This window comes from Dryobates pubescens, chromosome 7 (assembly GCF_014839835.1).
Source record: "Dryobates pubescens isolate bDryPub1 chromosome 7, bDryPub1.pri, whole genome shotgun sequence".
Taxonomy (NCBI): domain Eukaryota; kingdom Metazoa; phylum Chordata; class Aves; order Piciformes; family Picidae; genus Dryobates; species Dryobates pubescens.
In genome coordinates, this window is record NC_071618.1 from 7,005,839 (window position 1) to 7,033,280 (window position 27,442).

The following is a 27,442-nucleotide window of genomic DNA, read 5'->3' on the forward strand; positions in this document are numbered from 1 at the left end:
ATTGTTTCATTTGGAAAAGATCTAGATCAAGTCCAGCTATCCTAAAATCCCGTTTTTTAACACCACCATACCACAGATACACCTCCTAGGGTACCTTTTCAGTAAAGAAACTTTTCCTAATATCCAATATAAGCCTCTGCAGGCACAACTTAAGGCCACTTCCTCACACTTTATCATTTGATACTAGGGAGAAGAGCCTGATAGCTACCTCACTACAGCCAGGGAGTTGTGGAGAGCAATGAGGTCTCCCCTCAGCCTCCTCTTCTGCAGACTAAACAGTCCCAGCTCCCTCAGCCACTCCTCCCAAGACTTGTTCTCTAGGCCCTTCAGCAGCTTTGTTGCCCTTCTCTGGACATACTTCAGCACCTCTATGTCCTTCTTGTAGTGGGAAGCCTGAACCTTAACACAGTATTTGAGATGGAGCCTCACCAGTGCTGTGTATACATGCAAAATACATGCAAAACAGTAGAGCAACCCTGCAGAGAAAGCTGTTCTCTTCCTGTTTATAAGCTATCCATAATGAGAGGACTGGTAGGTAAGCAAGTCTTAAGCCAAGTAAAAAACAAACAAAAAAACTGAACTACAAAAGTACCAGGCCACTTTTCTCTAGGAATTTCATGTTCCATGCCATAGCTTAAAAAAAAACACAAAAAACCACCAACACAAACACACACCCCACACACAAAAAAACAAACCCACCAAAACCCCCACCAACAAAACCAAAGAAGTCTGACTACAGAAAAAGAGTAAGGGAACAAACCAGTCTGAAAATACTAGAGACATTTATTTTACTGATACATCTGTCATTTGGTTATTGGGTGAGAGGTTTAGTACTTCTTTCCCACAGATCACTTTTAAAGGGGCCAATGGGGCCAGAAGGGCTTTGGCACAACTTCCATTCCTCTTCCTTTTTACCCATTATCCAATACAGGAGTAAGATCTATGCGTTTTTACAAGAGTTGTACCAAGAAGGGTCCTAATGAGTCCTTGATGCTAACTGTCCCTCATACACCACTTCAAACACATTGCTTCATCCAAGAACCTATTCTCAGGCCTTCAGATTTGATTGGAATGCAGCAGCCTCTTATTCTTTCACCATTAAACAACTTTACAGTGCTCTTCCAGAAACTAAGTAGCTACCTAGTTTTTAACAAAAGTCTGTTATGCCCTGTTTTGTGCGTGATCTTCCTCTCTGCAAAATGCAGTGAAACAAAATTAGCTACCCTGGCTATTAGTGCCTGTGTATCTCCTTCTAAGCCTCCAGGAGGTCAACATGTCTTTTTTTAACCTCTTCATTGCTTTAGGAAGAACAAAGCCAGCTGAAGATCGTATTTCCAGGATAAATTAAGAGTCATAATTGCTTTTGTAAGTTAAAACATACAGTCTATTTCATCACCTTTGATGGTTCTTGCTGCCCCTGCACTTTATTTCTGCAGAGGGCAGGGATGGATACAGTGTTCATAACAATGAAGTGCCATGTTGTTGTGCAATTCCATGGCACATTTTCTATTAGACTCCCTGTTCTTTTCCAAATAATTCTCCAAATTCCATGTGCTTGCTCCCCACCAAGCATCAATACCTCATTTCCAAAAAACAAAAACTTAACCCAACTTCAGTGTCTTTCTCGAGTGCTAACAGCTCTCTTAGGGTACTCACTGTATCTGATTGGTTTTCACCAATTATTAACCCATGGGAGGGCCTTCCCATTCTATGACATTTCAGTTTCTTTAATAGACTGATTAAGGACCTTGATAATCAAAGGTTTTTTGTTATTTTTTAAGAAATCCAAGGACATCACACTGATTAGATAAGCCTTATCCACGTGGTTGTTGACTCTTTCCAGGTATGACTTTGAAAAGACTTAAATTCTTAACTTCCCTTTTCCTTTCCCTCTAGAAAAACCCTGTTAACACCTTTATCACATTTATCTGTATGTTTACTGCTCTGTTATGTGCTCACTGGATTTGTCTAACAAAGTCTGACTTACTCATCTGCAGTTATCTGAACCCTTCAGAAACTGGCGCACAGTATGTGGCTTTCTATTCTGGTACTGTAGGAATTATACATGCACTGAATTAGCAGGACAGAAGTACCATTTCTAGGTTCTTTTAGAATTTACAGGTAGATAATTCTCACCATGATGATTTCCAGCCATTCACATTACTGATTTTTTTCTGAGTACAACTTCTAGCAACGCTTCAATAGGACAACTTCATAATAGAACAGTATTGCCATGAGACTCTCCCTAACCATCTTGATCACGTCTACTCTTCAGATATACTCAAGAGACTTCATTATTCTGGTATGTTTAAAATAAAGTAATTTTTCATGCTATCATGTTGTTCCCTAAAAAACTACATGCAAAGACAAATGCAAAATTCTTGCACTTATGACAGTGTAACACCACAAAACAGCAGAGGTCAAAGGTTGAGTGAATAGGAAGCTGACGTGTGGAAAATGACCTGGAGAGCTCAGACATGAAGCTGAATGTGACCCAAAAATACATTCCTATCTCAATTAAGATTTGACTGCACCCTGGGCTGCATTTGGCAGAGTACAGTGATATGTGAATATTCCCTTTTACTCTAGCACTCTAAGCTGTATGTAGATTACTCTGTTCAGTTTTGGGGCCCCACAGTGCAAGACAGGCCTCTGCTCAAGTGCATCCTACTATCTTCTCATTTATGCTAAGTGCAAACATTTTTCTCATATCCACCTGCAGGTGGAAGGATCTCTAGAAGGCTCCAAAATCTTCACACCATTCAAACACAGAATAACAACCTCTGAAATTGGGGCATACACAAATCTTGTTTTGGACATCAGTGAAGCAAAGCTAAGAATGTCATCTACAGTCAAAATTGGAAATAATACACAGAAAAATAAGAATTTCAAAGCTACAGAAAGCTGCAGAATGCTAGCATGGCAGTCAGGACACAACCAGCTAAGTCTGCAATTTCTCTACACAACCATCATTGAATGAGGTAAACAAAAGAAACATCTGAAAAAAAACCAAACCCATCCTGGAACAACTAAGTATTGTCTCAACATCTTTATCAAGCAATTTTTTCTGTGTGAATTCACAGTGCAAGATTCCAACTCTTTTTACCTCAAAGCATCATGACAGCAGGAAACTGTGTCCTGAAGTCTCAAACGAATTAACCTGTTTTAACATAGTGACCAAAGCAATGCTTGACAACTGTCTCATCTAGTGTCATCAACACTATATGGAGTTGAATAGAAATCAAATGTCATGCAATTCCCTCAAAGATTGTTTATAGTATTTTCTATTAATTTTGCTTCACCAAATCTATGTCCTAAATCACTGAACCTGAACTCTTGCTTTCTTCCACATGCAAGAAGAATCTTGAAGACACAGCTAGAATGAAAACACTAGTTTAAAGGTGCAATTTAAAGTGCCTTTTATCAAGTCCACATCACTTTCAAAGAAAAGCATTCCTTACCACAAAAGCATTAACTCAATTAGTTTTAAATTATTAGATCACCTATACAGGGAAAATATGTACAGAGTGTACTTAGATCTGCAAAAGACAGATACCATTCCTGTGAAGTTGAAGTTTTGCAGTTTCAACATCTTTCCTGCAAACACCTCAGATATTTTATGATTCCTAGTTACATTTTCAGAAAAAAGTGAGAGTATAGACATATTCTAAGATGTCTCTACAGAAGATTTGTCTCTACTTGGATGCCAACTCAAAAATACCTCTGCTTATTGAACAAGACACACCATCCTGTTAAGACAGTAAACATGCTCACAGAACAATTCTGAACACTTTATGAAAGTGTTGATCTTCCCTAGTGTGCAGTACTACTAAGTTCTTCAGTAATTTCTTACCTCAACTCAAGACTTTTAGGTGATTCTTAACATCCTTAGATATGATTAATAATACTTTAGGTATTATAAACCCATCTTTCCAAGTCTGTGTTGAAATAAACTGTGTGGTCTACCTTCAGCCTTTTCAGACTTTAGAAAGAACATTTCTATTTGCAGCAATAAGTTTTATTTCCTGGCCTCAATTCTTGACTGCAGATAATTAACTTCAGATAATAATAATTGTTTGGATTTACCTCAGCTGCATTTTAAAATCAATGTTATCATATATATACACACACACACATATGATTCCTAAAGAATGAATCACATCCCTGCTTCTGTTGCAGAGGAACAATTCCAGTCACTACCAACAAGCGGGGAGTTTGATCTTTCAAACAAATTTAACAAAAACATTACATTGCAAGTTTCTTTCCATATAAATAAAACTAACAAGACAATCTTACAGTTAGGCAGTGTTGAAATGCAGTAGTCTAAATAAATTTTAAAATTCACATATTTAACTTTTTTTTTAAAATAGCAGATCTAGAATGACAATGAAGTTCTTCATGCTCATAAAAAGTAAAAGTTTAAAGTGTAAGAGGTGAAAGGAACTGAAGACATCTTTTGCAAGTATTTTCTGATTCTGTACCAATAATGCCACCTACTGGCACGACAGAAGATCCAAATTTCATAAGTAATTTAAAAACTGATTTAAGAGCACTAATTTAATACCATTAGATACCTTTTCTCTTGAACTCAGCTGAAGCAGGTAATTTCTTTGACCCAGATGTCTTCACAAACAAGGGGCAGGATTAGAACAGTTCTATTCAAGACCTAAATATCAACACTAATTTGTATATAGCAAGGACCAGAATGTAGGCATTTTCTTCAAGATGCAGCCTCCCAGAACAGCAAAATTACCAAGTCTCTAAAATTCATGGCCAAGTAAGTTTTAGAAAGCACAAAACTTTTGAGAAAGTTTTACTGGTTCAACATCTATTAAAAATTCTTTCCATCCTTCTAACCCATGTATGTATTTCCTAATGCTCAAAACTAATTCTGATTATAATTATCACTCAATCTACTTGAAAATTAGCAATTTCAGGTTTAAGCAATTAGCCAGGTGGATATCAAAATGAAGTCAGGAATTAGCAAAATTAATTTTTTTTTAAATCCCAGAATGGAAACAAACTAAAATAGTAACTAGAATATCCAAATGAGATTATTCTTCCCTCATAACCAAGGAATGCAAAAGAAGCAAACAACTGCTTTGGAATTTTAGTCCACAACTAAACTGCTCTCATTCTGTCTTTGATAAAGCAATTTAGAATAGAGTATTTTCAGTAGGAAGGGACCTACAGTGATAATCTAGCCCAACTGCCTGTCTGCTTCAAGGCTCACCAAAAGTTAAAACACATTGTTAAGAGCATTGTCCAAATGCCTGAAACACTGACAGGCTTGGGGCACTGAGCACCTCTCCAGAAAGCCTGTTAACAAGGTTTGAGCACACTTTCAATAAGAAATGGTTTCTCATGTCCAGCTTTGAACAATTCCTGTAAGTCCTATCACTGGATTCCAAGGAGAATCCATTTGCTCTCTACAACTTCCTAAGGAGGGGAATGTGGTTAGTCCCCCAGTCTCTATCCTCCAAACTAGACAAGCCCAGAGTCCTCAGCCACTCCTCAGAAAATGACTTACATTCTTTAGCCATCTTTGTTACTCTCCTCTGGAAGCATTCAAGGACCTTCACCTCCTTCTTACACTGTAGGGCCCTGAACCACACACAGTACTCAAGGTTGAGGCTGCACAAATGCTGAATACAACAGGACAATCACCTCTGTCACCAGCTTGTTATGCTGTGTTTGGTGCACCCCAGAGTGCAGTTTGCCCTCTTGGCTTCCAGGGCAGGCTGCTGTCAACCAGCAACCCCAGAATACTTGTCATTATTAACAGAAAAGGGATAGAGACACAAATCACAATTTGGGTGCCATTACTTCCCTGCCCCCCTCCTCCTTTGACCATTGCAATATTCATCAATGTTGCTTCTAGTTAAAATTTCAGGGTTTACTTGGATTAATGGAAGCACAATTTCTACAAAAGCCATTCCTGAACACAAGAGAAACAAGCAAAGGAAAGGACCCCATGTCATGACATTCCCAGCAACTGCAGCTTTAGAGAAAAAAAAACAAAAACAAAACAGCAAAGGCAATTGGATGTTTAAGAATGAGACAAGGAAACTTACAACTACTTTAAATGGGATTTTGCGTTGCTCCACAATGTCACAATTGAAGTTGACAGTAAATAAAACAGCACAGGTCAAGTAGCATATATGAACCCAAGTGTCTTAATTAGACTTCATCTACGAGAGGACCCCTGAATTACCATTTGCTGTGCATGTTAACTCAGTAGCAGTTACTAGCAAAGTCACCGCACCTGCCACTGTTCAGGATTTCCTGAAACAATCATCTCCCTTCTCAGACACTCTGCACATTATATTGTCGCTCCTCACTTGAACAGGTTTATAGCAGAACACCACCTTCCTGATTACCAAGTGTAACAAACCTTTCATGGCTGCACTTGTACCAAATCAAACCACTATAGAGCAAATCTGGGAAGTTGTGCCACTTGAACCTTACCAGACCACAAACAACTTAACCCAAAGCTGCACTAGGATGTGAATGTCATATATCATGTCCTTCCAACAGAACCATCCTAGAGCAAAACATACTGAAAGCCCTATTCACTTAAGTTTCCTCATCCAAGGAATGGCAAATACTCAAATAGTAAAGGTATTTGTCCAAAAACACATTTTCATCAAGCAAAAAAAAAAATATTAGGAAAAAAACCTTTACACAATTTGGGAATCAATATGGCCTTAGATCAAACTGGGCTGATACAACCGAAGTGTCAGTCCACTGATAACTTTTTGCAAGCATGGCCTTATGACCCAGCAGGTTAAAAAAAAATAAATAAAAAAAATCAACAAACAACACAACCACCCCAAACACAAAGGGGGAAAAGCAAACCTTTGACACCGTCCCCCACAGCAAACTCCTGGCCAAGCTGTCAGCCCATGGCTTAGATGGGAGCACACTGCGATGGGTTAGGAACTGGCTGGAGGGCCGAGCCCAGAGAGTGGTGGTGAATGGTGCCACATCCAGCTGGCAGCCAGTCACCAGTGGTGTGCCCCAAGGATCAGTGCTGGGCCCTGTGCTCTTTAACATCTTTATTGATGATCTGGATGAGGGCATTGAGTCCATCATCAGTAAGTTTGCTGACGACACCAAGCTGGGGGCAGGAGTTGATCTGCTGGAGGGTAGAGAGGCTCTGCAGAGGGACCTCAACAGGCTGGACAGATGGGCAGAGTCCAATGGCATGAGATTGAACACATCCAAGTGCCGGGTTCTGCACATTGGCCACAACAACCCCATGCAGAGCTACAGGCTGGGGTCAGAGTGGCTGGAGAGCAGTCAGGTGGAAAGGGACCTGGGGGTGCTGGTTGATGGTAGGCTGAACATGAGCCTGCAGTGTGCCCAGGCAGCCAGGAGGGCCAATGGCTGCATCAGGAACAGTGTGGCCAGCAGGAGCAGGGAGGTCATTCTGCCCCTGTACACTGCACTGGTTAGGCCACACCTTGAGTACTGTGTCCAGTTCTGGGCCCCTCAGTTTAGGAAGGAGGTTGACTTGCTGGAGCATGTCCAGAAAAGGGCAACAAGGTTGGTGAGGGGCTTGGAGCACAAGCCCTATGAGGAGAGATTGAGGGAGCTGGGGTTGCTTAGCCTGGAGAAGAGGAGACTCAGGGGTGACCTTATTGCTCTCTACAACTACCTGAAGGGAGGTTGTAGTGAGGCGGAGGTTGGTCTCTTCTCCCAGGCAATCAGTACCAGAACAAGAGGACACAGTCTCAGGCTGCGTCAGGGGAAGTTTAGGCTGGATGTTAGGAAAAAGTTCTATACAGAAAGAGTGATTGCCCACTGGAATGGGCTGCCTGAGGAGGTGGTGGGGTAGCCGTCACTGGGGGTGTTCAGGGCAAGGCTTGACAGGATGCTTGGTTGCATGGTTTAGTTGATTGGGTAGTGTTGGATGATAGGTTGGACACGATGATCTCGAAGGTCTCTTCCAACCCGGTTTATTCTATTCTATTCTATTCAAACAAATAAAAACCACCACATGATGATGGGGATTTTAAAATTATGTCCATCAGAGAACAGGAAGATTCCTTCCTGAGCCTCTTCAATTCATTCGCAGAACTACAGCATATAGCCTTCCACAGGGCAGCAGAAATATTACACTCTGTTTTTTATCTGTTGCTGTGGACTGAATCCTCTGCACTGTGAAATTAACAGCAATTTTGTGCAAACTTAGCTAGAGAACAGGACTGTAATTTTTCATATAATGGCATGTAATGCACCTAGCTACTTTTAGAAAGCACATAATACTTTTGTGCATAGCAGTTACATTTAAAATTCTAACATTCAAAGACTACACAATCCCCTAGATTTTTTTTAAGAAGTGGCAACTACATTAGTGAATAAATTCTGATCCATATCTGATACTTCAACAAAATATTTTAAGCTCTGATTATGACTGCATATAAAACACAGAGAAGTTAGAGACAAGAAATAAAAAACAACCAAGCCAAGAGAAACAGTTGTTTCTTCTCAACAGTAAGAATTTATTTGCTGTCCATAACTTTACAAAACTCCCCTAAAAGAAATGAGGTGAGGAAATTAACTGAGGTTAGCTTAGTTTGCTCCTATTATTAATGATTGCATACACTGATAATGGAGCTGGACTCTCAAACTGGAGGAGCTGTAAGCTTATAATAAAGTCTTTGATCACTTGACTTTGAGAAATTCTACAAGCAATGAAATACCCTCTGTTTTGCCCTGTTCTACTTCCAGAACTATGTAATGAAGGAAGATTCACGTTTCAAATTCTTGCTGTCTAGTCTGCACAGGCTGCTTTTGACTAGCTCTCCACTGACTGTAAGGGAGCCTAGACACAGATGCCCCCATGGATGTGAAACATCCCTGGTATCTACCCCTGACAGAAATGTCAGTTTTACTGCTCACAGGGGGATGGAAAATGGTATAGCTGTGATTGTGCTTACAAATATACACCCAGACCAGTTAGAGTGTCAGTTACTCCTCTCTTAGTGCCCTCTCCAGCAAAAAAATACGTCATAGGTGGATTACAGCCTCTTTTTGTAAAACAATCTCTATTTTAGACAAGTGAATATCAAAGACAGCCTAGCAAATAAAATACGTGATGTACCTAGAAAAACTGGTGGGGACAGAAATTAGAAGTTCTACAGTCTATGAAAATGAATATGAGTTTCCTGAAACAGTGTATGAAAGGCTAGAGTGATAATACTAATGGATTTCACCTGAACTGGACTACAGGTTAATCTGAGAGTACTACTGTAATGCATAAAGTCAATAGATTTGTCAGCAGTGAGGTTTATGAGACAAGAAGTAGGTGACTGTGTCCTAATAAATTTCACCCTACTCAGTACGCAGTCTATCAAAACACAACATCTGTCACACACCAGATTAAATCACATTATCATCATCTGGAAGCAATGCCAAAGCAAAATAGCCATTTCACCAAAGTCTACTGTGAGATGCCTGTGAATCAAACATGACACACAGAGAAATTAATGACAACTCTGTACAAATATGGCTGATGCTTCATTTGGAGGCATATACACTACTCTGGTGACTCACGTTCCATTTGATGAAAGCAATTAAACAGTGATGATAAGGAACATGCAGAGGATAGAGCTCATCTGATGAGGATTCTAGGAAACAAATGGCTAAAACTAAAGACTACTAAGGTAGCTACTCTTTATAAGTAATAGTTGAATAAGTATCCTGGAGGAAACAAGCTGAAAAATGTCACTGGCAAAACATATAAAGTGGCAAGAATATCCTTAACTAGAAATCAGAGAATAGTTCTACTGCCTCACTATGGAAACAGATTTCCCATAAGAACCCATCCACAAGAAGAGTCGGATGGAGGAACCCAGAAACTGCAGGCCAGTCAGCCTGACCTCAGTGCCAGGGAAAGTGATGGAGCAGATTATCCTGGCGGCAATAACTGCGCACCTGAAGGATGGCCAAGGGCTCAGGCTCAGCCAACATGGATTTAGGAAGGGCAGGTCCTGCCTCTCCAACCTGATCTCCTTCTATGATCAGGTGACCCGTCTGGTGGACGTGGGGAGGCCTGTGGATGTAGTCTACCTGGACTTCAGCAAGGCCTTTGACACCGTCCCCCACAGTAAACTGCTGTCTAAGCTGTCAGCTCCAGGCTTGGACCGCAACACTCTGTGCTGGGTTAGGAACTGGCTGGAGGGCCGAGCCCAGAGAGTGGTGGTGAATGGTGCCACATCCAGCTGGCGGCCAGTCACCAGTGGCGTCCCCCAGGGATCAGTGCTGGGCCCCATCCTCTTTAACATCTTCACTGATGGTCTGAATGAGGGGATTGAGTCAGTCATCAGCAAGTTTGCAGATGACACCAAGCTGGGAGCAGATGTTAGTCAGTCAGAGGGTGGAAAGGCTCTGCAGAGGGACCTCGACCGACTGGACAGATGGGCAGAGTCTAATGGGATGGCATTTAACAAGGCCAAGTGCCGGGTGCTGCACTTTGGCCACGGCAACCCCATGCAGAGCTACAGGCTGGGGTCAGAGTGGCTGGAGAGCTGCCAAACAGAGAGGGACCTGGGGGTGCTGATTGACACCCGCCTAAACATGAGCCAGCAGTGTGCCCAGGTGGCCAAGAAGGTCAATGGCATCCTGGCCTGCATTAGCATAGTGTGGCCAGCATGAGCAGGGAGGTCATTGTGCCCCTGTACTCTGCATTGGTTAGGCCACATCTTGAGTGCTGTGTCCAGTTCTGGGCTCCTCAGTTTAAGAAGGACATTGAGACACTTGAACGTGTCCAGAGAAGGGTAACAAGGCTGGGGAGAGGCCTTGAGCACAAGCCCTATGAGGAGAGGCTGAGGGAGCTGGGATTGTTTAGCCCGGAAAAGAGGAGGCTCAGGGGTGGCCTCATTGCTCTCTACAACTACCTGAAAGGTGGCTGTAGCCAGAAAGGTGGTTGTAGCCAGGAAGGGGTTGGTCTCTTCTCCCAGGCAACCAGCACCAGAACAAAAGGGACACAGTCTTAAGCTGCGCCAGGGGAGGTTTAGGCTTAAGGTGAGGAGAAAGTTCTTCACTGAGCGAGTCGTTTGTCATTGAAATGGCCTGCCCAGGGAGGTGATGGAGTTGCCATCCCTAGAGGTGTTCAAGAGGGGATTGGATGTGGCACTTGGTGCCATGGTCTAGTCTTGAGGTCTGTGGTGACAGGTTGGACTCTATGATCTTTGAGGTCTCTTCCAACCTTAGCGATACTGTGATACTGTAACACAGGAGACAAAAAACTAATATTCATATATAGCATAATCATCTTCTAGAAGAGGTTATATGGCATAGCTGTATGGAACTGCAGGCAACTGGAACTCAGTGGTGTATCTCTTTTTTTCCCCCCTGAACAATGTTAATTGTGAAGTGCAGTTCTTAACTCCTCAAACATTTAGACACTCAGTTTTTGAGTTTAGGTATCAAGTCCAAGTCCACAGACTGTGTTTTATTAAATTGCTCGATTACACTATACTACCATAGACACTCAAATCCAAAATAGTTCTGTTCAAAATAATCTTTCAGACAGCTTTGCACTTGTATGGATTCACGATGACAAAAACTGTCAAAACCCACTTTAAACTTTCACACTCCTGCATTGCTCCCATTTGCAAAAACAGAGACCCTCCCAGAAATATGTTTTAGACCATCCTTTACACTTAAAACGCAAACTACACTAATGAGAATATCACACACGGGATGACAAACCACCACTGAATTTCACACAGTTCAAATACCATTATAAACCATAGAAAAATCTATAATCTGCTTGCTGATTAAGTAAGATATTGCTTAAGAAAAGCTTTAAAAAAAAATGCGCTAAGAAAGCTGTTTAAAGTCAGTAATATCCGTAACAACGCAAAAAACCCAAGCAATCTAGTTTACTCAAAATTGTGTTCTTACCTTTTCCAGGACTAAGGTTTTGGTCTATGAACACCTTAAGCTCTCCATTGGCTTCAATGAGTCCAGCCTGTTAAATAAAGTGACTTTTATTAGCTTCACAAACACAGATAGCCTTTTTGTTGTTAAAGACGTAAGATACACAAAGGAGTCTCTGCTGTTACATTTCGTCACAGATCTATTTATAGCATAGTATTTGCTAAATGTTAATAACTTGATTTCAGAAATGTTGTATTTGTAAAAAGCAAGCAGAAAATCAGTTATACTTACTTTTCTGTTTTGTGTTCCAACTGAGGACTTACAGCACACATGCACTATTTTAACATACAGCCGAACATCCTTTTAATTAAAACCAGACACCCGTCACTACCCCATTTGCTGTGTACCCTGCCTACCACAGAAGTTAACAACATTATAGCAAAAAGCAGCAGAGGTGGCAGAGAGCATGTTAAGTCATTTTAATCAGAAAAAAGGCATTGTAAAGAAACACCTTGAGATTTTCACTATACTTTTAAAGATTGTAATATAGAGCTCTTAAGTGAAAAAGCTATAGGACTACATTCACATTTCCTTTGAGAAAGCTCACAGTAGAAGTAATTTAAAAACATACTATTAAATTTTGGATAGGAAACTCTTGATGCAGTAATTCCTTGATATTTCCAGACAAAACAGTTCTGAGAAAAAATAATCAACACAGGACACAGACTGTATACATTTAGAAAGAACAGCAGGAAAATCAATGCTTGTATTAACCATAATTTAGCTTCTGGTGTTACAGAGGCTGAAAAGTCCCTAGTTGCATTTAGTGCATAGGTAGTATTTGCAGGCCACTGCCAATCTTCAAAAGACATTTAAGTGTTTTACTGTCAGTCAGCAGCAGTAAAAATCTACCTGAAGAGCCCTGCTTTTGTCAGAAGTTCAACAAACCAAGTATGCCACTAGAGGATGCTGTGGTGCTGTTATTATCCAGGTTTATGACAGCAATAGTTTCCCATTCTCAGGAAAGATGGAGAACGTCACAAAAATTAAAGGGGAGTGGGGAAAGGAGCACTGAGGATAGGCTAGGAAGTCAGCAGGAGAGAAATTTTGCTAAGGGAAGCACAGAGCAATGACCTGTAATGGTAGCAATGAGGACCTGGTGGCACAAAAGGAAACTTAAGTGAGGTGACAGCAGAACTGATGGGTAGAATGAAGAGCCTGTAGCAGTTTTGTCTCCTGTTCTCCTAAATTCCTAAATGACTTTGTTTTAAAGAGACTCTAACAACTCACCAGTAAACAAATAATGCCTGTTCTCCATCTTGCCTATAGCAGGGATACATAGAGTTCATAGAGTTATACAGCGGTAGAGATTGGAAGGGACCTTTGGAGATCATCTAGTCCAACACCCTTGCCAAAGCAGATCACCTAGGGAACTCATCTAGGCGGGTTTTGAATGCCTCCAGGTGAGACTCTATGACCTCTCCTGGCAGCCTGTTGCAGTGCTCTGTCACCCTCACAGTAAATATTTTTTTTCTCATGTTAAGGTGGAGCCCCTCCTGTGTTCTAGTTTCCTATCATGGGGCACCAATGAAAAGAGACTGATCCCTTCTCGACACACACCCTTCAGGTATTTATAAACATTAATACTATATTCAAAGGTTGACTTGAACAAATCACAGTTTTACCACCATATTACAGGCACCAGTGCTTGTTATAGGTCTAACTCTTCACCACACTTACTATATAAATCAGAAGGGCAACAGACTTATCAGACATTATCAAAGAAAAAAGGTATATTCAGCAACACGAAATCAGTATCACATACGAAGGCCTTACTAGAACAACACTACAATGACAACCCAGAGCAGTGGAACCTATGTGCCATATGAAGATGAATTTTTGGTGTGTGTGTTACATTATACTCCTATTCTACCTCAATTTCACAATGTGGTGGGTTGAAAATTCTACCCCCAACATTACATTTGCCAGACCAGCTCAGTTGGAAGCAAATGAAATTTGTATTTACAAGCAAAACTAAATCTACAATGAAATGCAATGAATATGTACAAAATACAGAGTATTTACAATATTTACAGGTATTTACAATTAATGAACAGCACAAGGACCCCCCTGGTCAAAGACCAGAGGAAGCTAATAGCTTCTCCTCCCCTTACTCCCTCCCTGTATACAAAAGGGACAAGAGAAAGGAACAGAAGGATGTTAGACTTAGCCAAAACAATGTAGACAAGATCAAGCAGAAGCGAGTTAGTATCTCTCCCAGAGCAAAGAAGCGAAGGAAGAAGAGAGAAATTGTTTACATTACCAGCTTAAGTCCATTTCCTTTCCAATGGGATTGTTTAGAACTATCATTATTTTCCTTTTAATACCCAATAGTGATTTATTTACATTCTACCACTTTCTGTTCAAGATCTGTGAAAAAAATTTTAAAGGCACACACAACAAGAGTGTTTAACCACAGGAAGTGCAAGCTCTTTATTCCTCTAAATGTTCAGTTTCTCTTTAACAGCAGAAAGAGAAGGTTTGTAAGCAAGGATTCCTGCAAATTCTCTTTTCTATGAGAATCAAACACACCACTGAGACTGGAAAGACATTCAATACATCGAGTTTGTGAACAGTGAACCACCAAGAAAATGTCTGTTTTCATCTATAATGTCTTTCATTTTAGAAGTACATGAATTTAAATTTAATTAAATTCATTCATCAGTTTAATATGTAAAAGCAAATGTGCATCAAGTTCACAGGTCCGTTATAGTAGTAACCCAAACCTAAATATTTCAGTAGTTCAAATCCAAGTATTAGATGCAAATCATTATTTTAGTAATTAGCACATTAGGCAAGTCAATAATCAATTAGTTATTGGTCCCTTTCTATTTTCATCTCCAATAAATAATTTCTATTTATTCATTTTATCCTTACGTATTCAACCAACTACCACAACAACACTCTCACAAACTTCAAGTTTCATTCTACGTAAGTAAAATTTACAGTGACAACTATTACCCAAAACAATATGTAACTCCAAAACCCACAATCTAATCTAGCAGGGTTAAGTCAGTCCTATATACCCTTAAGCATGCTTTTGTGTGACTTAAATTACCTAAGTCACTGACAAACTGGAGAAAATGTGGGGAAAACACTGAGTTTAATCAGTAAGATTTGCAAAAATACAGAGAACAAGAACCACTCCCTTCTGATTCACATTGATCAAGTGTACAGCAGTTAAATTTCCACCACCTTTAGAAATCAGTGTCTTATTAAAGGTTCCATTCTAGCAGTTAAAATGGCTAGCAAATACTCAACTCTCTCCTAAGAGTATGCCTAGGAGAAACTCCAAGAAAACTACTTGGAAAGAACACTACCAAATCCCACAGCAAACAGCAAGCCCAGCAGCCCTTATTCATAATGAAAATTGATTTCTAGCAAAAATTCTGTTACCTCAATTTCAGTATACCCTTCTGGATACACTACTTAATCCTACAGTTACAAATACTTATTGCTACTTTTGATTCTCCTTAGTCAGTTACAAGCTTCTGATGAGAGAAAACTTAAAAGAAATTTCTTCATATTTATTAAAAAATGGAAATGCTATAAAAAATAAATCTGTGTGTATTCTGAAGAAATTCCCACTATTTTTCAAGTAGAGATAAGGATGAGTCCTCCATAACCCACCTAGCATACTGCAGCACCCAAAAGAAAGGAAATAGAGGAAAATGTGATGAACAATGCCAATTAGGTATATCATAGGCATAGATTCATAAAATAAGCAAATAAAACAAACACACCACCCCCTCCAAAGAAAGCCCCAAGTAAATACAAAAACCAAACACATCAGCAAGAAGTATCTGATTTTCTCCAATGGAAAAGAAATTTTCTGCCAAGAAAGGTACAGACATCAAGGAAATTCTATTTTCTGATGGGAAAATACACAGAGTTTTCAGGCCTTATCAAGCTAGTTGTAACAATTCTTTATTTTTTCACCTGATAATGTAATTTTTTTCCATATTCAGCATTACATTCTTCTCATGATTCTCTAATTAATTTACTTCCTCTGATGATAACACCAGGGCTCCTTGAAATAGTATCATGCTCAATATTCAATTCTGAAAGCTTATTAAATGCATGCAGCTTCACAGCGTAGCTTTGCTCTCCTCTTCAGAGAGACAGACTGGCTATGTATGTACCTCTCTATGTCTACATAAAGAAACTCCTTATCAAGGAATATATCCTTTATGCTTTCCACATTACAGTAAAATCCAACAGCAATTTTTAAAAATAGATTCTGACACTCAAAATATCTAAACTGTAGTAATTCAAGCTCTTTCCACAGATCAAAGGAATAAGTTTAATGACCACTGTTCAAATATGGTAATTTTAACAGTGGAAGCTGTGTTGGAGATGAGACCGCAGCTATCACCCAGGCTTTATCTCACCAAATTATTCAGAACTCCTAAGGAAAATAAAACAACTGATGGCCTAAACACATAAAAAATTCAGTTTTGGGCTGCTATGAGATCATCAGCAGTCATATGGACTGGGAAGTCTATTTTTGTTTTGTTTACAAGTAAAAGCTGAGAAGCATTACAAGTGCCCTCAGTCTGAAAGTCAGTAAATTGGGAAATATATCTTTTTGTTGGGATTAAAGTTAATCTGTAAAAAAATTTGCTAAAAATGCAGAGAATTTCACTTACTATTACTAATTTTTATTTTTTTTTTAAAAGTCCTGTATTGCAGATAACTGTAGAATAATTTAATATCTTACAAACTAGTACTTGTGGTCTCTGGAGTAATGCAGTAGAAACTCAACAGCCTTACAACAGAAGTTTCATTTCTTCCACATCTTTCCAGACCTGCAACTCAATTTCTTGATAAAAACTTGCATAAAATTATTCACTAAACCTTTAAACTAAATAGAAAAGACACAGGTTGAATTTGGACTGAAAGACAAAGATCCTATGAAGTCATAACCAAGAAGTTTGACTACAGTGAGGCTGAACCAAGTTTTTAAACAAAAGTTTAAACAGAGAGGAAAGGTCCCCCCTCATCACTGTCAGATGAGTAAACATGGGGAACAGAAGGGTGCTTTTGTGCCAAAGAAATATATCTTCTATCTCTCCCATTTTAAGTACACTTCCTGAAAAAGAGCTGAAAGAAGGGCATAAAGGATAAACAGAAACCAAAATATTTGCCAGAAGGTATTTCTCAGAATAGAACTTTTCAGTTGCTAACAGCAAATTAAACCCACAAGATTCGAGGCACAGGACTGCATTTGACAACACCACAAGAGATGCGGGCACCAAATGTAACGGTTAAAGAATGGAAGTTGGAATGGGACAGACAGAAAAACAGACAATTTTGCAACTAGCTGAGAAAGAGACAGAAAGTCAACCAGAAAATTAGAAGGAAGATGGCAGATGAAGTAGAGAAGGAGAGTCATTGAGAAAGTGCAGGCAACAGAACTGATGAGAACCTAAAAGAGCTTTAATAGAACAAGACCAGATACTGGGAGAAGCAAAGAATGAGGGAATTGAGAAGACAGTCTATACTAAATTACACTTTCAGTTGTATATAAGCTGGAACTCAGACTGAAGAGTTCAAAATTAAGAAGGAAAGAAGCAGTAAAGGCAGAACCAGAAAATGGAAAAATTGGGAAGGCAAAGTATTCCCATTAGAGTACATTTCCTCCCAGAATTTGTGAAAGGTATCAGGAGGATGCCTCGCCTATCAACAGGCATTTGCAAAGCCTATTAACAGCCAACCAGACCTCTTGGTGCAAACGGCATCTACCTTGATCCATGCAGAGTGACGATCCCTAGCCATGTTACTGTTTAAGAGTAGGCAATAAAATGTAAAGGCCACACATGAATGCCTTGCAGTTTTACTATGTGCCACTTCATTAACAATGTAGAGGCTTTTTTGCCATATTTTAGTTATCAAGAAGCAACAACTAACAGTGGCAAATCAGCAAACCTATTAAGTGGATAATAGAATGGAATAAACCAGGTTGGAAGAGACCTTTGAGATCGAGTCGAACCTATCATCCAACACTATCTAATCAAGTAAACCATAGCACCAAGCACCCATCAAGTCTCTTCCTAAACACCTCCAGTGATGGTGACTCCACCAACCTCCCTGGACAGCCCACTCCACTCCAATGGCCAATCACTCTTTCTATGAAGCTTAACATCCAGCCTAAACCCACCCTGGTGCAGCTTGAGACTGTGTCCTCTTGTTCTGGTGCTGGTTGCCTGGGAGAAGAGACTGACCCCCACCGGGCTACAACCTCCCTTCAGGCAGTTGTAGAGAGCAGTAAGGTCTGCCCTGAACCTCCTCTTTGTCAGGCTAAGCAACCCCAGCTCCCTCAGCCTCACCTCAAAGGGCTTGTGGCACTTCAATAACTCCACCACCTCTCCGAACCTCTCCCCAGCTTTGCTGCCCTTCTCTGGACACACTCCAGCAACTCAATGTCCTTCTTAAACTGAGGGGCCCAGAACTGGACACAGGACTCAAGGTGTGGCCTAACCAGTGCTGAGTACAGGGGCACAATGACTTCCCTGCTCCTGCTGGCCACACTATTCCTGATACAGGCCAGGATGCCCTTGGCCTTCTTGGCCACCTGGGCACACTGCTGACTCATGTTCAGCCTACTATCAACCAGTACCCCCAAGTCCCTCTCTGCCTGGCTGCTCTCCAGCCACTCTGACCCCAGCCTGTAGCAGTGCATGGGGTTGTTGTGGCCAATGTGCAGAACCCAGTACTTAGATGTGTTAATTCTCATGCCATTGGACTCTGCCCATCTGTCCAGCCTGTCAAGGTCCCTCTGCAGAGCTCTCCTATCCTCTAACAGATCAACACCTGCCCCCAGCTTGGTGTCACCTGCAAGCTTATTGATGATGGACTCAATCCCCTCATCCAGATCATCAATAAAAATACTGAACAGGATGGGGCCCAGCACTGATCCCTGGGGAACACCACTAGTGACTGGCTGCCAGCTGGATGTGGCACCATTCACCGTCACTCTCTGGGCTCAGCCCTTCAGCACAGAGAGCTACTGTCCAAGCCATGGGCTGACAGCTTGGCCAGGAGTTTGCTGTGGGGGACGGTGTCAAAAGCCTTGCTGAAGTCCAGGTAGACTACATCCACAGCCTTCCCCACATCCATCAGGCAGCTCACCTGATCATAGTAGGAGATCAGGTTGGTCAGGCAGGACCTGCCCTTCCTAAATCCATGCTGGCTGGGCCTGATCCCTTGGCCATCCTGTAAGTGCTGTGTGATTGCACTCAAGATGACCTGTTCCATAATCTTGCCTGGCACTGAGGTCAGGCTGACAGCTCTGTAATTCCCTGGCTTATCCAACTGGCCCTTCTTGGCCAGCTTCCAGTCATCAGGGACCTCTCCAGTGAGCCAGGACTGTTGAAAAATGACATAGAGTGACTTGACCAGCTCATCTGCCAGCTCTCTCAGCACCCTAAGATGGATCCCATCTTGTCCTGTGGACTTGTACATATCGAAGTGTGGCAATGCCAGCGACAAGCAGTGTGAGCAATCTGGCAGTGCAGGCCTAGAGCCTGACATGGTGGTAGGCCATGCTCAGCGTAAGTGCAGAGCCAGCTAGCAGTGTACCAAACAGTGCTGTCTTGCAGCATGTAACTAAAACAAGGCGCTGGTAGCTATAAATGCAGCAAGTTATCTTGGGACAACAGGACATGCACCTGCATCACCAAACCTCGCGTGTCATCAGTAGTTGGACCAATAATCTACAATAGCGTGATGTGTGGTCACTCATAGGGAACCAATGAGTCCATGCCAATAAGGCACTCCGAGTTTATACAAGTTGTAGCAGTTCCCTTGCTAGGCACTTCTGCCTTTCCTGTCCCTTCTCTTTCTATGCTTTACTTTACTGTGCTATACTCTCACCATAGGCCTGCAATACTGGAACAATAAAGGAATGATACTAGATCATACTGATCAGCTGTATTGAATCCAATCTCCGCCGCCGATATCCAAGCAGCTAAGCAGGCCTCTAACTACTTCCTCCTAGATTACAGGGGAACTATACTGCTCCCCAAATCCATCTGCCAGTTCAGGAGGCCAGTTGTCCAGAAGACAACATATCCTGCTATTAAAAATTGAGGCAAAGTAGGTGTTAAGTACCTCTGCCTTTTCATCATCTTTAGTTACTATATTCCCACTAAAGAGTGGAGGAGTGGAGGTTGTCCTTGCCCCTCCTCTTGCCATTAATATATTTGCAGAAGTATTTTTTGTTGTCCTTCAAGCTTATACTCAGAAATACTGCTGCTTAAGCAACCTTGATTCTTCTTTCATCTCTATCCCTATGAAACCACCATTTTTAACATGATAATAGATTATTTTTACCATTGGATTCTCATCTCATTCAGGTACCAGAGCAAACATGCCGCTGGAATTAATTACAACGTTAACTGAAGGATAAGTTTTTTTATGGTGTGACAGTTTAGGTTGTTCCTTTAAAAAAAATTCCAAGCAAATCTACAGTTGGGTGTAAAAAGGAAAACAAGAAAGATAATTCTAAACTAATTTCATTGGTCAGATGAGTGGGATGTAGTTTTAGGATCTTACATTCTTTTCTCACTCCGTCTCTTTCTGCTGGCATGTCTGCTTCACAAAGGAGTTCTCTACATCCTTGAGATAAGCAATACTAACTTCTTAACAATGCTTTGAGCTAACTAAAAGTCCCTCTAACATCTCTCCCTTTCTCTTTTCTTCAAATTAACCAGAGGAAAAGGGGCGGGGAGAGGCGGGGGGGGGGGGGGGCGGGGCAGAATCCTCCTGCCCAAGGAGGATTTCTGTGCTGTTTTCTTTTTGTAAATACTTGTATAATATTGTAAACACTGAGTAATTTTGTACATATTCACTGCATTCCATTATTGCTTGTAAAATACAGCTTCTTTCCATTTTGCTTCCCAGACTGAGTTCAGCTGAGCTTTTGTCGATGTGTGTGGGTTAAACCATCACATGGGAAAACCAATTTAATTTTTAGTAAAAATTAATAGCACTTAAAATATGAAGCAGAGTATTACAAGTAAGCAAAGAAAGTTTTTGAATTTAAAACATCTGCTTTTCGTTCTGCAAATGAAGTCAGTGAGAACTATACTGTAAAACATAACATAAAAGAACTTTTAAAGTCAGGCTGTAGAGTCTGATCTTGCAAAATTCCCAGATGTGTCCTTTTACTGTGTCTCAGTAGCCTTCTAAAACAAGAGACCATATCTCATTCTCAGTTCATGGCAGCATCTTCAATATTCATGTATGTGTCAATTACTCTACAATGAGCTATAGCACAGAAATGGTAGAAATAGGTGCTCAAGAAACTTGTGGACATGACACTTCAGGTTTAATGGCCATGGTGGTCTTAGGTTGATGAAAAAGGCTCAATCTTGGAGGTCTTTTCCAACTAAAACAATTCTATGATTCCATTTCATGATTTTCCAAAAAGTATACTTCAATTATCAGCACCTTAATTAGCAAGGCATCATCAAAGCACTAGATATTAAAGATCTAGATCACACAAAATTATGAAGGTAAAAACTAAATGCAGGTTGATTAAGCATTGTCAGTCTTTGTTCTGAACATGAGCTGCACTGATACGGCACATAAGTTGGACACTGAGTATACACAGAATGACACCTGATGCCTCCTTATTGCAGACTATGTCAAGATCATTAGGTGTCTCAGCTGATCTTTCTGAACAGAGCACACCATCTAGAAACCAGCAAAAATTAAATGAAAAATTCATTTTGAAGATAAGTCAAACTGTGGTCCAGTTTAAGCAACTGTGCAGATCAAAAACACCACAGGAGTTAAAAATCACTATACTCTATTGTTTCTTATAGTCATTCAACAGCCCAAGTGAAACAATCCCTGCAAAACTGAAAGCTGACACCTCCAAAACTAATTGCAAAGCTGCAAGAATGAAGCAAAATTTAGCATGAGATTCTTTGTGTATCACTAAAGCACTGTTTTGCCACTTTACTACATAAACTGATTAGGAAAAAGCATTGTTTTGTGTCCTTCTAGACTAAATACTTATATACAGAGAGGGACTAGCAACAGCCACTTCCATAACTATCTCCTCGTGCTATTCTAGCTTTGACCTTAACAGACTTCTGTTTTTACAGCCAAATCAAATCTTCACAGCTGTTTGCTCAACTGCATCTGAGCCAGAGCTGAAATCGACAAGTAATGTTAAACAGGACTCATTCTGAAACCATTTGCCTCATCAACCTTCTTATCAGTGTACTATAAAGCTACAGTGGCCCTCAATATAATTTTCAAGCAAGTCTGGGTAACCACTAATGCAATACTGGGACACTTAGCAAATGTAATGTAATGCAACATAAGACAAGTAGCCATCTGTGGGCTTGGGATGGACCACCGTTAACCTTTAAAATCGAGTTGTCCACTATCAGTCTGAGAACCACTTCAACACAGAGAATGTTTAGCAAATACTGGCCTATTTTTGCTCCCACTTCTAATTAGCCACAATAAATCTCAATGAAATGATATCCAGGCAAGCAAACACAAACACTGAAGTAAGTGATCCCTAGTGTAACCTAACTTTTAAAAGCTGTATTTTTGTTTAGCATGCTGTCAGAGCAGTGTGTTTACTAAGTAGCACTACAGAGAGCAACTGCTATTAAATGACACAGTGAGTTAATACATTTAAAGGCTACACGAAAACATTTTATTTACACAAACTTCAGAGTTGCTATTTTCTGATACAAATAAATATTTTTAAAAGAAAACTCTTATTGTGTATTTGGAATACAAAAAGGAGAGCTTAGAGATCGCTTTTCTTCTGCTTTCTTCTAAAAAGCACATTGAAAAAAATTAACGTTCAAAATCCCAGACCAAAATGCCTTTATAGAAGACCTAATTTCATGATTATTTGATCTTCAGTTAGTAATCTTCTGAACACGTAAGAACTCATTAAAGGCAAGCAGAAATAGATCAAGCTACCAAGAAGTCACTGAACTAAAATGATATCAAAAAAGGTGCATGAACCACCTGAGAGCCAGTAAAGACTTAACTTCTCTAGTCTACCTCACTGAAATTCCCAGTATGTAACCAAAAATAAACATAAAAGGAGAAACACACACTGGGATTTTAAGAAAAGTACAAAAAGTGGTTTTGAAGACTTCTCAATACTTTCTAGGCACTGAAAGTGCATAATGTAAAAAAGATCAAAAATACATCATTTCCTACATCCATTGGGCATTTTTTAATCCACTGTGGTGGGTTGAAGTTTCCCCCCCCAACATTAACTTTGCCAGACCAACTCAGTTAGAAGCAAATGAAGCTGTATTTACAAGCAAAATCTACATTCTACAATGGAATGCAATGTATTTACAATATTACACAGATATTTACAATTAGCAAACAACACAAAAACTCCCCTGGGTCAAGAGACCAGGGAAGCCATTCCCCCACCGTCCCAAGAGAGAAAGGAGCAGAGAAAGCAGCAGTGGGTTAGACTTAGACAAGGCCAGCCAAAGCATGCAGATTACTTCTCTTCAGTGAAGCAAGAACAGCCAGAGATCAAAAAAGAAGAGAAAAAAGGGAATAATTGTTATGGTAGAGCTCATCTTATTCCAGATATTCACCCAATAAATTTGTTTAAAATAATATTTTGTTTTCTTTTTTACACCCAACAGTGATTTATTTATATTTTTCCTAATTTTCTGCTTGAAATCTGTAACTGAATTTCAAAGACATAACCTAAACCCACCACATCCACCATAAACATAACTTTTTCAGATGACAGAGACTTGCTCAAGATTGATGTAGAAGCACTATATGGAAGCTATTAAAAAGTACAACCTTTGTGGTGTTCTGGTAAAATATACAGAAGCACAGATCTACTTTTCCCCACATTTAGTAGAAATGCTGACCTATCCAGTAAAGTTGTGGAAAGAAATTAGTTTGCTGCAAGGGGTCTTAAATAGTATTTGAGCAAATTATTTATTCATACTGTGTAATAAATTCATTGGATTAGGTACCCAAGTGTGTTGAATACTCAATTAAAATAAACCATAAATGTTAATCTCTACATTCCTTTATCTCTTAAACAGTAATGTTAGATCAGGTGCTGAACTTCATGCAAGCAGAACTTGTTACAGTGACCTCAGATGTGCACAAGGCTTCCTTGCAAAATAAACACAGGCCACAACTACTACTTGATGAGATTAATCGAAGTACCATGAAATACTGGAGATACAGTAAGTTTTATGCAAAGTGGGGATTAAGAGAAAAAGCCCCCAAAGAAATTCAAACAAAAAATGACAGTATAATAAAATATAATGTAAACAGTATTTTAAAATCTAAGTTTAGAACAAGTGGTTCCAAAATCAATGCTACTGTTGGCAACCTATGAAATGGTTCAAGAAAGAAATTTTAGACTGAGAAATTCTGAAAGCTAACAGTGGTGTCAGTTTTAAAAGTTTGTGAAATGCCAAATTAATTTTCAACTGTTATGTTCTTCATGAACAATTATTATTTTGTAACTGTGAATAACTCATGCCAAACTGAAACACTCGTAACACCGTAACAACTGCTATTATTTAAGGTACAAAACTCAAATAATTAACTATTTAGAGATATGTAATTTTTGAGACCAGAAGGAATCTTACTCCTTTTGTCTAGCCCCTGTCTCCTCAGTACTTGCTCTAAGACTATGCATTTGACCATCCCGTCAAACAAAACCAGCTCCTGCAAGTGACTCCTGCATCTTCTCCTCTGTTTAACAGTCTTATGCTGGGAGCTGGGAAATGAAAAATTAAGTTACCAAATTTACTTCCTTGCTACACTAATTCCTGTTTCTTCTTCAGATGCTGCATTCTGCCTTGTTTTAAGCATGACAAGGATAGACGGGTCACTATTTCACCAAGGGAACTGTACACCCCACAAACTATTAATCCCATGAATCCATCAAGCAGCACAAGTCAGCATAGGACCTCAGTGTGTACATTTGGCTCCAGTTCCTGCCTGGAAGGTGCCACATCTGTAAACAGTGGAAGCGTCTACAGTAGACTCAAAGAGTTAGAGAATGACTGATTAACCAGAAACAGGAATACAGGCTAAACTGGAGTTTCTGGAGATCTTCTGCCTGCAATGATTACCTGTGCTTCAGACCAAAAAATTTCCCATACAGTAAAAATGTGAATGTCAAACTGTACCCAACTCTACTGATCTTGATTAGTCATTTTGCTTCTTCCAAGCAATAAAATGATCCCACTCCCAAGGTATACAAGACCTTATGATGCTGCAGCTGGTGTTTTCTCATCCACAGAAATGGTTTTTTCCCACTATTTCTTTAAATCACACAAAAAATAGCCTTTCTAGTAACCAAGACCTTCCGAGTTGTATGCGATATTCCATGGCCAATCTGCCTGACTGTTAGAATTGCTTCTCAGCTCCACACAATGCTCATTTACATAAACCCAAAAATGGCTACGCTCATTACCATTATACTGCAAAATGAGTTTGCTCCTTTTTTCTCCTTTACATTTACCTTTTATGTAACAGTTTAAAAACAAAACAAAACACAAAACCCCCTGATATACGCCGACACTTTAACCTTCACAAGGTAGTATTTCTTCTTCCATTACTATTTTTCAAATTGCCCAGCTATAACACTGCTTGTGATTATGCTCTTAAACTCCACCTGCAGACTCTTATTTAAGCTGCTACATATCAATGTTTTTTGGTTTTTCCTCACCTCATAGCTTCCTGACCACTGCCAAGGACAGCAAACTATTTTTGAAAAATAAATACAATTTTTAAAACCAGTGCTTTGTTGCTTATTTTCTGTCCATTGTACATTGGTAAAGTATTTGAGGCATACATTTTAAAGTAATATTTAACAGAATTTAGACGAGTCAAATAGCTCATAAGCCTCATCTTGCCAGCTTATCAGTAGTTCTGTAGTTATTTAATCCCTTATAAAAACATTTCATTGGGCTCAATTCATGTGTTCAGTTCTTCAGTAAAGTCTCATTTTGCAAACTTTTTGAAGTACTTCACTTTTTGCACAAATCAGTTTTTATAAGAACGTATCAGAAGATCTGGAAGCACGTAACTAAGGAGAATTGCTCCCCTGTGGCAAGTGGGAGGGGTTCAGTAGGAGCATGTTTTCTTGTGGCACCTTGGCTCCACACCTTCCTCTTCTGCAGGGCTACTTGCTTCACCACCACCAGAGCAAGCACTGGCCCCAGCAGTACAGGATAAGAGTGCGATGCACACTGAGCCTGCATTCCCAGGATAGAGCACACTGAAGCATGCTTAGCCACATAAATGCCACCTGAAGCCCAGACTCGGCATTTTAGCAGCACAACCCTTACCACAGTTTATCCATCTCAACCCTGTTGAGAAAAAGGGAAGGAAGGGGCAGGGGCATTCATCAATTATGCCATCTTCACCACAACATCTCATGGTCAGTTAGTGCACTTGATAGGTGACACAGCAGAACTACCCGCCGTTAATCACAGGAATATTTCCCTGTCAGAATGTTTAAATGTATAGCAGTGTGGGTCTTCAAAGACTCAACACCCAGAAACTTACTGATACTGTCTCTATCATGATCAATTCCACTACTGACTATGAAGAAATGCTGGATTTTTGACAAACTATATGGGAATAAGCCTCCTCCCTTCTGAAAAGCTAAAAAGTGTTATACCGATAAGCCTCACTGTTTTTTAATATTAAATCAAATCTAACAGGGCCTGTAACCATACCTGGAAATTTATGTTTTCCCAGCATTCACTACACATTTTAGACATCATGTAATGGTGGGTATGTAACAGTCTGCAAAAAGGTAAGTAGTTCATCTTTCTTCCCTGAGGCAGGATTAAATACGTGTAGAGGTTTTTAAGAACAGGTTATACAATCCTTCAATTAAGATCTCATACCCTTTCTAGCTACCCTGCTCCAGTGCTCAAGTACAGTTAAAATTTTACCTAAAACCTGATCTAGATTTTTGGTTTTCCAAATCCAATTATTAATTCTTGTAATAAAGATAGTGAAAGCGACTTGTTTCCCTATCTGTAGTATCTTATTTCTTAAGTTTATTATTATGTATGTTATTACTCCTTTAACTACTCTCTTTTCCAGAACAAGCTAGCTCTTCAAATAATTAAGTTCTTTCTTAGATGCTTTATTCTCATTCTGCTCCCCTAGACCTTCCAGGCTATTAATCTGTGTTTCCAGGTGGTAGAACTTCTTTGCTTAGTCAATCTTTCACACAAAACCTACTATTAAACAGACATACATTAGTATCTCAATTACTTCGAACTGTTTCTACTTCACTTCCTAGTCTAACATTCCTCTTTCATTTTCTTCCCGCTTACACAGCCTTTCATTCCCTGAACTCTGCTATCTGTAACATACTTGGCCACCCTTATCTCTTCCAGGCAAGTTTTAAGTGACTACGTATTTCTGGTTGTTTCTCTGCACATTAAGATATTTTTCAGTTGCTTCTGAGCTACTAAAATTCTCT

General features: G+C 39.9%; 1 protein-coding gene across 1 annotated transcript in view; it reads right to left on the bottom strand.

Annotated features, from left to right (window-relative positions):
* TFDP1 (transcription factor Dp-1) overlaps window positions 1–24,636 on the bottom strand; it is a 48,078-nt gene extending 23,442 nt beyond the window's left edge. Inside the window, exons 1-2 of the mRNA XM_054163172.1 lie at window positions 24,610–24,636; window positions 11,917–11,983 (exon numbers count right to left, since the gene is read on the bottom strand). Of these exons, the coding sequence (XP_054019147.1) occupies window positions 11,917–11,983; window positions 24,610–24,636 (94 nt within the window). The remainder of the gene's footprint in view (window positions 1–11,916; window positions 11,984–24,609) is intronic.
* Between the last annotated feature and the right edge of the window lie 2,806 nt (window positions 24,637–27,442).